Raw genomic sequence first — 17,006 nt, 5'->3', positions numbered from 1 at the left:
AAAGAGAGTTTAATCTTTCATTCAGTGTCTACATCACAAATAAACTCCCTGACTGACAGCCATAAGAGTTATGGGATTCTGGGTGGGTTTAACCAGTGGGGAATTGGTGATAACAGCTCCTTACACAGAGCAAGGAGGTTCCTACACAGGGAAGTTCTCTGGGGGAAGAGTTCCCTGCAAAGCTTAGAGATCAGCTCGGATCAAGGGATCCACAGCAATGCACCTGAACACAGAAAATGATGGACAGGGAGTTTATCTGAATGAGACAATAAACCTGGGAGCCCCTTGTGCCCCAGGGGCAGAGGAAGTTTATTACCTGGTTTTATGCTGACTATTTCCTTCCAGCGAAGCACATGTGGGACCAAATAATGAGGAATCATGGATCTGGAAGGGACCCACAGGGATCAAACCCAACCCCTGGCCCTGCCCAGACACCCCAACAATCCCAGCCTGGCCAAACCCTCCTGGAGCTCTGGCAGCCCCAGGGCTGGGACCATTCCCTGGGGAGCCTGGGCAGTGCCAGCACCCTCTGGGGAAGAGCCTCTCCTGATCTCCAGCCTGACACAGATCCAGCCCTTCCCTGGTCACCACAATTTAAGGGAAGATGAGTTCAATGTGTAGCAACCAGACTCCAAAGGCCGCTGCCTCCAACACAAGAAGAGAACAAGGAGTAACACTCCCCACGTCCCAGGGCACCTGACTGACCCCAGGGCACCAATGGGTGAGGTTACAATTAAATTACATCCCTCCTTCTGGTACAATCCCTTAATAAACATCCCTTAATTAAAAGCATCTCAAATTGGGCTGCAGAAGATGGAAGCAGTGAATAAACATCATGGTTCTAACAGGATTATTCCAGCTCCTGTAGAAAGGATCCAAGATCATAAAAGAGGGGCCTGGGGATTGCCTAATAAACATGCCACAGATGGCAGGCAGACTTGCTTCCTGGCACACATTCCCAGACCTGAAGGTACTAAGGAATGTCTCCCTGCTATTACAAACACTAATTCAACGATGGTGACATTTTTGAGGAGCAGAATGAGACCACAAAACTCTCTTCACTTCAGGCACAGAACCAGATGGTAACAAGTTTCAGCTGGTACAATCTGTTCTGGATTTAACTCAGCCACCTAAAAGTCAAGGTCTCCGTGCATCAAGATCCAGAGAATTCAGCCCTCCTGCACTTGTGTTCACTTGGGTGCATCTCAACCTTTTGAGGAGCAGGTGAGGGATGTCCACAACTACAGCAGCTCCAGAGGAAGGTCCCCATCAGTGCTGTGGGATCCTCTGCTCCCTAGAGCTCCAGCATTCCAGCCCATCCCAAGAGGCAGCCGTGGGCAGGCAGCACCAATCTGCTCAGTGCACAGCATGTTCTTAATGAGAGCTGAAACGATCCCTGACTACAGAGGAAATTCCTGGCAATTTGTTACAAGTGTGGTCACTTGATGCTTCCAAACTGTGGGCCTGGACTAAGAGAATCCCTCAGCATCCCACTAGAGCCTGCAGTTCTAAAGCTGAGGCAGAGAAAGCCAAGAGTCTTTTCCAAACCATTCACCCTCACATGCCAGAACCCACTGCACTTGCTCCTTGGGATCATCCAAAACACCCCGAGGTCATGAGGGAGATGAAACTGCCTTCTCCTGGTGCCCTAGGCCCTGCACACTGCCTCTGAGGAGCCCATGGACAGAGGGAAGCTCCTTCCTGCTGCTCCCAGCCCAGCTGCTCTGGCAGTGCTCTGCTTTCCCACTATCCCATCCTACCATGGCTGCCCCATCCATCAGTGTAAGGCACTGGAATGGGGCAGATTCACAGCGTTTCAGCTGCTCTCTGTTAGGGGCCCTGGGAATGCTCTCAGCCTGCTCTGGATTCTCCATCCATCATGGGATGGTGCCTGACTGTCAATCCAGGCCCCACCTGAGCTCTGCATAACCTGTTCTGGGAGCCATATCCAAGGAGGAGCTGCTCTGCTCCTTTTCCAATGGTTTCTCCTTTCCTCCACGCACTGAGAAAGGGAATTGTGTAAATCCAGCCCCTTCTGCAGCCTCAAGCCAAGAGGGGAGGCAGAGGGGCCGTGCCCCTCCTCTCCCTGTCAGAACGAGGGAAAAACACACAAAACCCAACAGGAATATGAAATTTGATGTGCTTGGGGCCACATCTGGCCATAAAATCACTGCAGCAGCATGTGCTGCGCACTCCCCTGCGCCAGAGCTCAGCACATTCCCCAGAGCAGCACTATGACTTCAAGGCCCTGGAATTTGGGAAGCAGAGATGCTGCCTGTTGCTGCAAAGATGGGGGTGTGGGACTGCTCCACATGGCTGCCAAGGCCTCCTCACTGTGCTGCACAAACTCATCCTGAAGGGCAGCAAAGTGCTGGAGGGTGTCCTGAGCCCTGCTCTTGTTTTGGCTATGTCAGATGGAAATGGTGGAGGAGGAAGAGAAAGGGCCACCCAAGCACAGCACCACAGAACCTGCTGTTTCTGTCTGTTTAGATAAAGCTAAAGGAAACCAAACAAAGCTACAACCTTCACTTGTACCTGACTTCTCAGGTTAAATACCCCATACATTCCCTGATCCCTGGTTCCCAAACTCTCCCTTTCAGACCACTCAGCACAATGCTGTCATCTCATCACACACAAACTTACAGTGAACTGCTCCAGCTCCTGGAGCTCCAGTAAGTAACAGCAATTCCTTTTATCACTCACTAGAACTCAAGATATTACTGCATCTCCCAGCCCCCTGACGTGCTGGGACAGGCAGCTCTGGAGCAGCCAGGGCAGTGAGGGGTCACTGGTGGAATCAAAGCATTTGTTAAACCACCTTCTCCTTCTGGAGAAGCCATCCATGGCTTCTGCCAAGGATGAAGGGTCTGGAGGAGCCACACGAGGAGCAGCTGAGGGCACTTGGTGTGTTCAGCCTGGAGCAGAGGAGCCAGAGGGGAGCCCTCACTGGGGGCTGCAGCTCCTCCCGAGGGGCAGCTCTGCTCTCTGCCTGTGAGCAGGGACAGCACCCAGGGAAGGGCTGGAGCTGGGCCAGGGGGGTTTGGGTTGGAGATCAGGAGAGGCTCTTCCCCAGAGGGTGCTGGCACTGCCCAGGCTCCCCAGGGAATGGTCCCAGCCCCGGGGCTGCCAGAGCTCCAGGAGGGTTTGGCCAGGCTGGGATTGTTGGGGTGTCTGGGCAGGGCCAGGGGTTGGGTTTGATCCCCGTGGGTCCCTTCCAGCTCAGGACACTCCCTGGTTCTGTGAGATCCCCTCTTCAAGAAACTCTAGAGCCTGAGGAGATGCTGAGATCCCACCTGGGTAACAGCAAGGAGAGACTGCTGAGCACTCAGAGCAATCTGCCCCACCAGCAGTGACACACATTCCACGTCTGCCCAAACTCCCTTTAGTACCAGATGACATCCAAAGCCTAAAACACCCACCAGTATTTTCATTCACTACTGCCTCAAGAGCGGTCCCTACCTTGGAAAGACTCGCTTTGGTGAGAATTTATTAACTCAGGAGTCTGATGGAGAAATCAATGACCCTTAATCAGACTCTAATTCAAACAAAGTGGTCTTGTCCTTATCTTTTATGCACAAACACCCCCTCGCTATGTTAGGCATGACTGGACAAAGGCAAAGACAACCTTTGTTCAGTGTTCAATCATCAACGCAGCGTGGGTGGGTAAAATACAGTTATTTGTGGTTTATTGCTGTTGAAGGAATTAATAATAACACATTCATCTGAATCCCATGTCAGCCTGGGTCCCTTTATCTCTAAAGGGAAACACCAGGATTTAAGGTGCCCAAGAATCAGACAAAATCACTCAAAAATTACTCTCTCATCGCTTTCTAAAAGAAAGCAAATGAATGAAAACATGATGAAAATCACAGACTACAAGAGATGTGGAAATAGGAAACTTCCCTTCACCTCATTCTTAACACAAACACCAGGGTGTTCCTTGAAGCCCCAGGGAGACAAATCACAGATGCAATGAACAGGTTAAACTTCCATCCAAATCTCCCTTTAGCTTGGGAATTTCTTACCATAACGAAACACAGAAACTCAACTCCTGACAGGGGCCCGAGTGAGATACCCAGAAAAATATTCAGAATACAAATTTACCCAAATCTCTAATAGTTCAGGGGTACAGAAAACTGTCCCTGGGGACAGGTTAGTCTATAAAGCTTTGATCCCCTTTCAAGCCTGACTGGTGTCCCAAGTGCAGACTCCTGCATTTTGGCTCTTCACAGAGCCCCAGAATGATTTGGGTTGGATCAGCTTGCTCCAACTCGACCCCAGCCATGGGCAGGGACAGCTTCCACCAGACCAGGCTGCTCCAAGCCCTGTCCAACCTGGCATCACCACCCAAGCTCCACCCAAAGGGGAGGGTTCCCGAGGGGAACTGGGAACAAGCAGGAGCTGCACTGGTGCTGCTTCACTGCTGAATGCCACCTTGGCAGCAATCCCCTGGGGAAAGGCTCTGCAGTGCCCAGCCCTCTCTGGCCCCAAAGCTCCACCTGCCTCGCACCCCTGGGCCTTGCTGCTCCTCCCTGCCTCTCAGCACAGCAGGGCTGGCCCCTCTCAGGGGGAGCACGGCCACCCCGGGAGCCCCCAGAGCCCTCAATTGCCACCAGAGCTCTGAGGTCACTCCAGCAGCACGGCAGGGACACAGGCTGACCCCAACTTCCAAGAGCCAGCAGAACAGGAAAGCAGCATTATCCAGCTGGCTGGAGATCTGGCACAGAGCCCACTCTCTATGGATGCACTGACTCAATGGAAAATATTAAGGGAAGAAGAGAAATCCCTTGATTACAATAGATTCAAAGAGGCTGCCCAGAATGTTCTCTTCTTCCCCTCTCCTCTGCCACAGGAGTAGCTTCATGTGCTGATGAGGTTTAGCAGGAAGGACTGTCTTGATCCATGACAAAAACCAGGCAGCATCTGAGGGTTTGCTCTGCAACCCTGCTGTGCCCTCCCTGTCCCCTGAGCCTCAGGCCTCAGCCCAGAGCCTTTACTCCCAACAACCCTGCAGCTGGAGTGCAAGAACAGCCCCAACACCACTACTGCCTGCCAGAGACACTGCAGCCTCTGATGTCCCACCCAGGGAGGATGAGCATCTGCACATTCCCAAACACAACCACGCGTTTGTGCCCCATCATGCTGTATCTAGAACGTGCATCATTCAGGTGAAGTGTCCCTTCCATGACCTGTTTCCAGGCATCTCCTGCTCTGGCAGGTCAGCTGCAGTTTAATGTTCCAGAGGCTGGCAGGGGGGCTTGGATCCACCTGAGGCTCTCCCCATCACTCCCCATTCCCAACCCTCGGCCTCTCATCCTGCTCCCCTTCCTGAGAACAAACTCACTCTCCATAACAGCTGACCTGCTCAGGCCTTCCTGCTTGATCCACACAAGTATAAATCCATCAAGAGCAGAGGGAACACCAGGCTTTCCTCTGGCTCACACTTCATTCCTTCCACATCCCACTTTCCCCATCCCAGTATCTTTTATCTCCTTTTTTTCTCGGCCCATTACCTGCCTCTTTTGCCCCCTCCTTTTTCAGATAAGCTTCTCCACTCTCAATTCAGCCCTGCAGAATATTTATCTAATAGAGGCTACAAAGAGACCAATTTATTCCACATATCTCACTAAACTCTATTTCTCCATTCTTATTATAACTCCCATTTATCTCCCATTCTGGACTTTTCTGTAACCAGCCCTTTGTCTCATCTCTTTTATGAGAAATCATTTGTGCAACTCGTTTTCCTGACCCATTTCTTGGAATTACAGAACTGCACCATCTTGTACAAAACTGCACCATCTTGATTTCCCCTTGGAAAATCCCAGAGACAGGACACAGGACACTTGTAGGGTGTTCAACCTGGAAGTCAGACCGTGCCCCAAACTGCCTGATCCAACAGCAAAACACATTCCCCTCCTCATCCACGATTATTTTCTCTAATTTTTCAAGCTGTTTTTAGTTTCTGTTACAGACTCCAGGAGGAACTAATGCCTAATAAACTTGTATTTAATTTATAAATACCAATGAATGGTATTGGTGTGCTAATCTAAGTGCTGCTGAGAGGTCACTGCAAGGTTCAAGCCGAACCCTTTATTCATTTTGTTTCTACACTGGTCACAGACAACACAAGCCAGTTCCTTGTTGAGCAGAGAAGCTGAGAATGGGATAGGAGGGAAAGGGGGAGGCTGGGAATGCTCTGCTCCAACGCCAGGTCTTACCTGTGAGAGCCCAGGGGACGATGCATGTCCCGGTGGCGTTGCAGCAAGATTTGGGTGTCCCTTATTTATTTCATGTGCAGTGTAAGGGGATGGGGCAGGAGGACCCGGTTGTCTTGCTACTTGTGTTACCTGTGTGGAGATAAACTGTTAGTAAAACATTACATTAGTAATCAGTCTGCAGAGACTCCATTGCACATAGCTAGAGAGACAAAATAATATCTACTTATCTAAGTGAAACACTGCACAAGTTATTTATTGATGTGATTCAGGAAAATGTGGAAGGATCAAAAAATCAGAGCACCAGCTGCAGTCACTGGTGGAAATGTGTGGGATCCCTCTGCCTTCAGGCCTGGGACCTTCTGATCCCTCCTTGAGAAGCCATATCAAAAAATATTGGGATTTTGCAAGGGGATACACATTACCAGCAACAAAGTAAGGGGGAAATTTGCATATTGCCTCCAAAAAGGAAAAATAAAGGACTGCAGAGAGGCCATGGTATCTGCAGGGCTTGCCACAAGCAAAGAATCAAACAGCAAAGCAAATCTTGCATATGTTTATTTCCTTTCTCAACTTCTATTAAAAATGCTCAACAAAGCACATTAGGTAAAGTATTAGAAAAATGTTTTCATGGCACACAAACATTTGCTCCACTTTACTATCTCCACTATGGAACTGTTCTAAATATATTTTAGAGAGTGGCTACAGTGAAAAAAAAGGGAAATCAAAGGAAAAAAGAGTCACACAACTATTGGGTGACACCTCCAGCTGTTCAGCACAATTAAATTTCAGCAGATTGGGTTAAAACGCACGCTACTGAAATTCAGCGTTTGCTTCTCACTGACCTTTTCTCATTTATTTGTTTGCTGAAAATCATCACTTCATAATGGAATGGTTTGGGTCGGAAGGGACCTTAAATCCATCCAGTCCCACCCCCTGCCATGGCAGGGACACCTCCCACTGTCCCAGGCTGCTCCAAGCCCTGTCCAACCTGGCCCTGACACTTCCAGGGATCCAGGGGCAGCCACAGCTGCTGTGGGCACCCTGTGCCAGGGCCTGCCCACCCTCCCAGGGGAGGATTTATCCCAATATCCCATCTAACATTCCCCAGTGTGAGCTGAAGGCACCTGAAGCCCACACAGGTCACTGGCACCGCGCAGGCCAATGCGTGCATAAATGTCCCCAGCAGGGTAAAGAAGGCAGAAGGAAATTCCTGGCTTCTTTAATGGAGTATTAGCTCCAAGCTCCAAGAGAGCAGAAGTCACGGAGTTCACCACTTAAGTGCTTTTTCCAAGTCACTTTATTGCACCCAGAGTGTCCACGCCTGTCGTTACAGTTCCTAAACCACCACAGCAGCTGCGCCAGCCCCGAAATCCCAGGAAATCACAACATGCAGCAGCTCCAGGGCTTGGGAATGGGCCAGGAGCCTTCACTGTGGGAAGATTTACAGCCCCCGAGCGCTCATCAGAGGAAAGGGCGGGTCGGTCACAGAACCTCATCCTCTGTCCCCAACTGGATCCTTCCCTTCGCCAGGGATGAATCATCTCTGTTTCGGGCTGATCTCTCTTGGCAGGTGTGCGCACGCAGCCTCGGCTGGATCAGAGCCAGCCTCACAGAGAGCTCCATAAAACTTTCCACAGCCCATCCCCGAGAAAATGAAAGTCTGTCCCATGACTCCCGTGTCAACCCTGAGAGAGCTGTCACGTCAGTCATGCAGCCCTCGGTGCTCAGAAGTGACTACGGATTGTGACGGATATCAAACAATGCAGTCAGGAGGGGGAGGAAGCACGGGCAACCCAAACCACAAGGAAATCATTCCTAGCAACAGCCCCAGCGGCAGGCTGTGCCCGTGCTCCTCACCAGGCTGTGCCCGTGCTCCTCATCAGGCTGTGCCCGTGCTCCTCACCATTCTCCTCAAATGGCACTTCCTGGGGGAAGCTAGAGGTTATTTTGTGACAGCTGTGGGACTTCAACCACTGCCAGTTTTCACCTCCCTTCTCTGAGCAGTGCAAACACTGCTCCAGCTAAGGCTGGAGCCATCCAAAATCCTCTGATCCAACAGCAGCCAAGACCACACAGGGCTTTGACAATGGGGACAGGGGCACTACCAACAACCCAGGTCACTGTGAGCACCCAGCAGTCCTCCTCAGAAATTACAACATGCAAACAGAATTGTGGAATAGAATCCCAGAATCACTAAGGTTGGAAAGCCCTCCAATACCATCTAGTTCAACCATAAACCCAGCACTGCCGGGTCCACCCCTAAACCATGTGCCCAAGTCCACATCCCCACACCTTCTGAACACTTCCAGGGATGGTGACTCCAGCACAGCCTTGGGGAAAATAACCTAAGTTGGAGGTTACTGAAATACATCAAGAAATGCTCTCGTGATTGGATCTGAAATCTGGAAGCTGAACTGAGAGGAAAACTGCAGCTGCTTGAATGAGTCCATGAGATACCCTCGTGCAGTGCAGCAGACACACGATAGACACAGGTCTGGACCTACTAAAATTGGCTTGAAAGCCTAACGAAGGCAGCAGAACAATTATAAAATTGCACCAGGCTGATAGTTTGGCAACAGCACACTTGGAGAGTATCCTGTAGGAGCCTACCATTGATTTTCCAGGACCTCCTAAGTTTAGCCAAGTCTAGCTCAGTGCACCCAAACCAATGACTGGGGTTTGTTCCAGCAGAAGGAAAAGTACAGAGAGCCTTTCTCAGCAGCTACAGCAAAGTCGGTGTTTCCACACCTTCCTCTTCCTACAACAAATTATTTACGAATAAACTGAATTATAAGACACTGATTTTAATGTAAACAGGTAGTAAAGGAAGACAAACTTGCTGAATTTGTGTGGTTTTTTCAGTAACTTTTATCAAAGGTAAAAGGTAGAGACTGTCTAAGCTCATCACTGCAGGGGTACCTGCCCCCATAGAGCCCAAGGTGTGCTTTGCTGTTTCTTAAATGGTCTGAGATGACTATGGAAGCAAATATCTTCCTAAAACCTATAGGTTAAGTTGTTCTTGTAAAAATGGATATACAAAATTACATATTAATTTGCTAGGGCATCACCTTCTATCTTCCCTGAGTATCAAGAGCTAATTTTAGTTTTCCAGAAGCCTTAATCCTGTATTTTAAAGGAAAAAGGTAATGAAATACAGAATAAAAACTCAGTCTGGAATTTTTCTTTTCTTTCTGAGATCTTTTACACCTTTTGGGTTTAGCATCTCATACAAGTTTGGGATTACTCTTTACCCCACCCAAGTCCCTGGTTTCCCTGTGGCTGCCCCATCTGTGAAGTGTCCAAGGCCAGGTTGGACAGGGCTTGGAGCACCCTGGGATAATGGAAGGTGTCCCTGCCCATGGCAGGTGCGGCACTGGATGGGCCCTTCCAACCCAAACCATTCCATGATTCCAGGCTGGAGCAGGATGGGGAACTGAGCTTCCCTCCTGCACATTCCACAGCCTCCGCGCAGCCGGGCAGGGACCACCTTGGCCTCCTGACCCAGATCCCTCCTTTGAGAACAGGGAGCTGGAGCAGCTAATCCTCCCTAATCCCTTTTCTACAGGATTCTCTTCACTGCAGGAAGATCCCTTCAAAGGACACGAATCATGGAACCTCTGCTGGGTGTGAAACACTCGGGGGGACCAAGGGGCACCCCAGGACAGAAAACAACCAAACACCCCCGTGAGAATGAGAGTTAACCCTTAGTCCTTGAAATTCTGGGACAAGGGGGCTCTTCAGCACCTCTCTGCCCCGTTACCTTCTTTGCCCCACCTGGTGTGAGCTGAGCACCCTGACAGGACATGGAACCTGCTCCAAAGGCACATGAGGACAGCAACCAACGAGCGCCTTCAACGAGGGTTGGACCCAGCCCGGCCACAGGGACCCGCTCCAGGCTGCACCTGAGCAGGTGACTTCTCCCCACACAAACACACCTTGTTAACACTCACTCCCAATCTGTTCTCACCCAGAAGTCATTCACAGAAGCACAGAATGGTGTGGGTTGGAAGGGACCTGTAACTCATCCCATTCCGTGGCAGGAGCACCTTCCACTGGACCAGGTTGCTCGGGGCCTCAGTGCTGCTCCTCAGCTCATCAGAGTTTAGCCCAGAGCAGTTCTGGTCCAAGCTGCAGCACTTCCAATCACAACATGCTACTAAAGCAGTTACAAACCTGCACCATAACCTGCCAAAACTAGTTATTTGTGCAAAGACAGGATGTCCATGAGCACCTCATTCCTCTTATCCAATTCCAGAGCTGTGCCTCGTGCTGAATCTGAAGAGCACATCTGCTTCTGCTCCTTAATCTCATTTCCCATGGATTCAGCCCCATTCCCCTGGGCACAGGACAGGGGTGCCTGCTGGGATTTACGCTCACCTTTTGTACAGTTCCCTTCCTGTTGGAGGTCTGCATCTTTCAAAAAACTCCAACCCAAAAAACTCTCTTGAATATGTTTCTTTGAAATAATTTCCAACAGAAACAGAATTTCATTCTTATGCCCCTTCTAAACTCTGCAGGTTTTGGATCTTTCAGAGGCCACACAAATAACCACCCTCATTTCTTGCAGTGTAGAGGACTTGGAAACAAGAAGCAATTTACAGGACAACCCCCAAACCTTTATGTCCAAAAGTAGCTCTGCAACAGAGCATTCTCCATTATTGATGAGGGAAAATTATTACAAGGTTAGTTCATGGAAATAATTATTTCCAACTGCGGTTTGCTTTCATGTAATTTTACTGCTGGATTTATTTATTAAAAAACCCAAACCAACAACCCATTCAGTATAATGTCACAATAAAGAAATAAAGATGACTTATGATGAATCTAGGTGGGTTTGGTTGTAATACCAGTATGATTTCCTTGATAAAGAGGTTCTACCAAAGCCTTGTTGTGAATTTTGAGCATTTCCAAGCTCTCAAACTTCATCCCACCTGGCCTCTTCCTCACCTCCTACCTCTGTCCTACAGGAAAATTTGTTCCTCAGATTTAGTTTTATTATTTGGCCTCATAGTGAAAGCCACATGATTTTCCATTCCCGTTTTTGTAGCTGTGGGGAATAAAAAGAGCTCTGGAATGTGCAACCAAGGTCCTGATAATGCATGTGGAAAGGCATAGAAAGGATAATTGAATTATTTTTTCTCTTTATCTAACTAAAAATTGGGGGTTCATCTGTGGGTTGTCCATATCTCAAGTGATTTCTGTTCCCACCCCACGCACGATGTACGGGGACAACACGGGCAGCTCAGAGTCCCCACGTGGTGCTTATGGACCCCAAAACTCTTCCCACACCAGCCATGCTCTGGAAAAACACATCTCTGGAAGTGATGATCCATAATCCACGTGGAATCCCCCAGAGGCTGTGCAAGCAAATAAAATGCTGATGGGAAAAAGCAGCCCCTGGGAACTGAGGATGCACTTGAAGATCTTGGAGGCCTTTTCCACCCTTCAGGATTCTGTGATCTCACAGTGCTCTTCAAAATGCCTGTTTAATGCAAACCCAGGCCCCAAACACATGGTGCTGCTCCTTGTGTAACAAACCACTGAGACCTTCCATGAATGAATTTGTCAAGGCACTCCCATCATGTGCTTTTTCCATCCCAATCCACCTATCCTTGGACTCCCTCTGAATCTGAAATCTGCCTGGGGCTTCAAATGGAAGCCTGAAAAGAACCCAGCCGAGAAATTTCTCTCCTTTCCCCAAAACATGAAATTTTTTCTCAAACTTTTGCATTTTCAGATCCTGGAACTGAGATATTTCCAGCCCTGTCTTCTATTCCTGTAAGATAGCAAGGAGTGATATTTTTCCACACTGAAAAGCTATTTTAGGTCATTCTTCACAGTTACTTTTCTATTTTACATTAATTTAAATTTTTACAGTCATATTTTCCCCACAGGCATCTGCATTATATCTTGGGAGGAAAGAAATGAAAAAAAAATAGCCTTCTTTAAAGGACTTCAGATATTTTTAAAGTGTTTTTTAAGTGTTGTATGGGGTATATAAAAGATAATACAAACTGAATTATTTATTATAAGTGTTTGTACATTTATGTTCACAGAACGGTTTGGGCTGGAAGGGACCTTAAAAGCTCATCTTGTTCCATGGCAGGGACACCTCCCACTGTCCCAGCTACTCTAAGCCCTGTCCAACCTGGCCTTGGATGCTGCCAGGGGTCCAGGGACAGGCACAGCTCCTCTGGGCACCCTGTGCCAGGGCCTGCCCACCCTCTCAGGGAAGGATTTCTTCAGAATTTGTTCCTCTGGTTTTGCTTTTCTGCACACAAACATTCCTATGTCAGGTGTTGAGAACGGAGGGTGCCCAAAGCCTGCAGCTCGGGTTTGTTCACTCACTGCTGTCAACACCCCAAACCTCAGACCCTTCAGCCCCTGCCAGCTGCACCCCACCCGTTCCAACTCACCTGCAGGGGAACCCATGGCTCCCTGGCCACCCGGGGCCACACCCGAGTCCTTCTGCCCCTAGAGCCACCCGAGCTGCTGCCTTTCTGGGACCAATGGGCCCCTGGCAGCACTTTTACCCTTAATCCTGCCCAGAGCCCAGCTTAGCACCCCCGGCAGCCCCAGCAGAGGAGGCGTCACTAAACTCCTCTACAACCCAAAAAAGGGAAGAGCTAAATATCATCATTATCATTGAACCATCAGGGAATGGTTTGGGCTGGGAGGACTTGAATCCTCCTCATCCTGTTCCATCCCTCCCATGGCAGGGACACCTTCCATTGTCCCAGGGTGCTCCAAACCCTGCCCAGCCTGGCCTTGGGCACTGCCAGGGATCCAGGGGCAGCCACAGCTGCTCTGGGCAAGAGATGCTCCAGCCCCGGGTGCCCCCAGGGAGCCAGAGCCAAGAACCCCATCCCCAGTCACTCCTGCAAACAGAGAAGCAGAAAACCTTGCACAGCAGCTTATGTTTTTCTATAAGCAGCTTATGTTTCTGCATAAAACGTAGTGAATTTATCCCATCTACAGCTTTTCTTCCTGTTTTCCAAATAATTAAAAGAGCAGCTTAAAAGCAGGGTTTTTTGGCATTAAAAATATTTGCACTATCCCAACCAGAAAAGCAAAATATGACTTTCCCAGGGCTGTGCTGATTTAGCAAAGCTTATAAATAACCCTGGGCTTCCAGCTATTGCCATTGGAAAAAAATAAATAGATAAATGGAAAAGACTATCATGTTCACAAGTAAACATCACTGTTTCTGAGCTAAATTTCTACAATAATCAATATTCTACATTAGCAATCATCTAGGACAGCAAGCCAAAGGCACCTATCCCAAATATTCTATTTACTATCAAAATATTTCTTCCTCTGTGCAATGGAATGTTTCACGTGAAAACAAATCTTTCTCGATTATTTTTCTCATAAGAAGGTATTAGAAATGTGAAGCCACTAGCCCACAAAAAAATCAGTCTGTGAGATGCAAGGGAAGAGATGGAGTCACCCAAGTGAAAATATGGCCAGAACACTGTCATTCCAGTGACACTCTCCCACTGGGAGAGTGGGAAAACCCACTCTCCAATATGCTGAATAAAACTAGACACTTAAAAATAGCAATGGATCCATGAGTCTTTCAAAGATTTCTCCCTTTCTTGCTCCTTTGCAACTGCAAAGGTTCTTCATAAAATCACAGAATATTAAGGTTGGAATGGACCTCCAAGATCAAGCCCAGCGTTCCACCAATATCCCAATGCCCACCCAAGCCCTGTCCCCAGGTGCCACATCCACACGTCTTTTGAACACTTGAAGGGATGTGACTCCACCACTGCCCTGGGCAGCCTGTGCCAATGTCTGACCACGCTTTCAGCAATGAGAATTTCCCAACATCCAGTGTGAGAGGTTCAAATGGCACAATTTGAGGCTGTGTCCCCTTGTCCCGTCCTTGTTCCCCGGGAGCAGAGCCCGACTTCCCCCTGGCTGCACTCTGCTGGCAGGGAGCTGTGCAGAGCCAGAGGGTCCTCCCTTCTGTTCCTACTCAGGGCCACCAGAAGAGTCTTTTTGAGCACCGTTTATTTCAGGGGCAAGAGGAAGCTGCATTTCCTCTGCTGGCTGATTCCAGCTGCCCTGGGGCTCTGCCCAGCCCCGAGCCCCGCGCCCCCCGGCCCCGCGGATACTCACAGTGCTGTACACAGCCGAGACGGTCGGAGTGAAGATCCGATCCTCCAGGGGCTGCTGGACAGGACCTCGGGGGATTCTGCAACACAGCCAGTCAAGGAAAGCAGCGTGGAAGGCAGGGCCGTGCCCGGGGACCCCGCCAGGGCCACCCCACCCTGGAAGCACCGCCTGGCAGCTGCGATCCCTCGGGATCTCCCGGGCTCCAGAGGCAGCTGTCCCACCCTAGGAACGAGGGAACCAACGCAAACTCGTCGCCCAACAATCCACAAAACCTCGGGCCTGTCCAGGGCGTCCCCCAGCTCTGCTTCTGTTTGAAAGGGAAAAAGCCCCGGAGCCGCCAGCCCTCGGCATTCAGCGGCAAACCCTGCGGATCAGCAGGGCACTGCCGGACAATGGCAGCTCCTGTTCTGCCAACCACGCAGGAATCCTGCTGGAATTGTTTCCTTGTTTGCCTCTCTTCACCCAGTGACTCCTTTCCTCATCCGCCCACCAAAAGAAAGGGCTGGCAGAGGGATGGGAGGTTTCGAGGAGCTGCTGCAGGGTGACTTAAAGGCAAATTGCAAGAGTTTTCTTAATTGTAAAGGCACTGTGGAAATCTAAGGGGGGGGGGGAAACCTATGCACAAAAAACCCCACAACAGAATCTGGTTTATTTCTCAAATAAAACGGGGGGATGCAGGGATCCAAAAGAATAAAAAAGCCTGACTTGGGTAACACCTTGTGGCCTCACACAGATCTAGACAGTACCCAGTGCCCACTGTGATGGAAAAGGCACTTGCTGAAAAATTTTCCTAAATGCCATAATTGGATTTCACCTTTTTGCTGTTTATATTTTAAACACCAAAATGTCATGGGAAATGAGAACAGCTGGATTGACTGAGGTTCTTGTACATATGGAAGGACATAGACGTCACATGTTAACATACTTAAAAACAAAACAGTCATTAAACACTTGTTAGTTTTATTCTAACATGGAAAAACACATTGCTAAGTTAAATTCTGAGCCCAGATTAGTCTGAGTCAAGATTTCAAGAGACTTTTTGCACCCCAAGTTTGATCCCCAGATTAATGCTGCTGCCCAAAGCTTTGCAGGGACCAACACCACAGTGACAGGACAGACCCTGCTGGTGCTGATACAACTCAACAGCCACCCCAAGCTCCACAATCCCAACTATTCCCCTTAAAATGGACCAAATGTTAATGCTGAAATAAGGACTGTTCAGACACAACCTGCTCTGCCCCTGCCCACTGCTCCCAGCACGCCCCAGCTGGATCAGCTCCTCCTCCAGCAGTGCTGAGGCAAATTTACAGCATCAGAAACACAGAGAGAGTTAATTTACAACCTCACTCTGCTCTGGCTCTGAACTCCTCACTAAAAAGCTCCTCCTCACCAAACAGGCTCAGAAGTCGCTCTAAAACTTCTCAGTTTTGTTATATATTCAATGTTTGAGCACCAAACACAATAAAAAGCTGCTTGATGGGACTGTGCTGGGAAGAGCCCAGCCCTGACCTTCGCAACACCTCTGCAGGGAGGCCCTGGCCTGTCACCGTGGCAGGTGACAGCCCAGGGCCACCTCCAGGGCAGGAGAACCAGAACAGGATCCGGTCCCACTGGTGCCCAGGCTGGTGCTCATCACCCTACATCTCTTTCTGCCTTTTTTTAACGATGGCAAGAATTCCTTAGCAGGGTCTAAAGCTCATCTGCTCTGAGCTCATCTGCCCGCTCAGGCCCATGTGGTGTCATTTGATAAACAGAGAGGTTTTTAACAACCAAATGGGATTTAAGACCCTGACTCAGCCAAACAACAGTAAGATTTGTCAAAAACTTCAACAGAGTCACTCCCAGCCTTCATGCCAAGGATCTTGCATTCACCCCCAAGTTTTGGAACACAACAACAAAAAAGCCAAAATCTGGGACAGAAGGATTAAAACACACTGGAAGATGGAATGAAAACTCAAATTTCCTGCTGTAGCACCACTCCCTCTCCCCCAGAACGTCCCTATGACGGGGATGACAGCCCAAGGCCCGGGATGGAGCTGCCCCCCTTGTGTCACAGCTGAGATTTCCCTTCTCCAGGCACTCCTGACAATTCATTGAAGCAATCGCTGCTTCAAAAGGGATCATTCCTGAGTTTGGAAAAACGGCTTCATCTCTGACAAGGTTGGGATTTATTTTCTTATTTTAGAACTTATATAAGTCAGGAGGAAATAATCTCCTTTGAGCAGAGCAACCACTCTTTTTGCACCCAGGAAGAGCTGCCTGAAGGAAGGAGCAGTTTAGATGGATTTGCAGAGTTTGGAGTCACTGTTTAAGATCACTCCTAGGAAGGGACGATTCTCATCAGATCCAGAAGAAACCTTTTAAGCCCTTTTTGCAAAAGGATTTGACCTGGACACAAGACAGATAGGAATAAAATGCCTCAAATTCCAGTAGGCCTTAATGAAATAATGGTTGGAGAAAGTGATTATTTCCAACATCTAACTTGTGGCATCCACAGACTGACTCTCTGCAAGAAGTTGGGCAAGTGGAAAGGCTCCTGCTTCCCTGAGAGGAGCTGGACTAGTGGAGAGATTCCAGCTTCCCTGAAAGGAGCTGTGCAAGTGGAAAGGCTCTTGCTTCCCACCAAGTCTCTTGGAGCTTGTTCCTGCTCCCTGGTGGAAATCACCA

The 17,006-nt window shown here is 49.1% G+C and overlaps 1 protein-coding gene across 16 annotated transcripts in view; it reads right to left on the bottom strand.

Moving 5' to 3' along the window:
* The window catches only part of EIF4G3 (eukaryotic translation initiation factor 4 gamma 3), a 143,588-nt gene that overhangs the window by 85,631 nt on the left and 40,951 nt on the right, over positions 1 to 17,006 (bottom strand). For 9 of the 16 annotated variants that reach the window (XR_005259600.1, XM_038160021.1, XM_038160022.1 and 6 more), the window contains exons 2-3: positions 14,343 to 14,418; positions 6,219 to 6,362 (exon numbers count right to left, since the gene is read on the bottom strand). Coding sequence is in view for 13 of the 16 variants with exons in the window: in XM_038160021.1 (XP_038015949.1) it covers positions 6,219 to 6,362; positions 14,343 to 14,418 (220 nt within the window). In the remaining 3 variants the exon portion in view is untranslated. Of the gene's footprint in view, positions 1 to 6,218; positions 6,363 to 14,342; positions 14,562 to 17,006 lie in introns of all 16 variants that reach the window. The other 7 variants (XM_038160028.1, XM_038160032.1, XM_038160033.1 and 4 more) reach the window with 4 other exon arrangements.

The sequence above is a fragment of the Motacilla alba genome, chromosome 21, assembly GCF_015832195.1.
Source record: "Motacilla alba alba isolate MOTALB_02 chromosome 21, Motacilla_alba_V1.0_pri, whole genome shotgun sequence".
Taxonomy (NCBI): domain Eukaryota; kingdom Metazoa; phylum Chordata; class Aves; order Passeriformes; family Motacillidae; genus Motacilla; species Motacilla alba.
The sequence above is the reverse complement of the archived record's forward strand: the minus strand, read 5'-3'. Positions and strand labels throughout refer to the sequence as shown.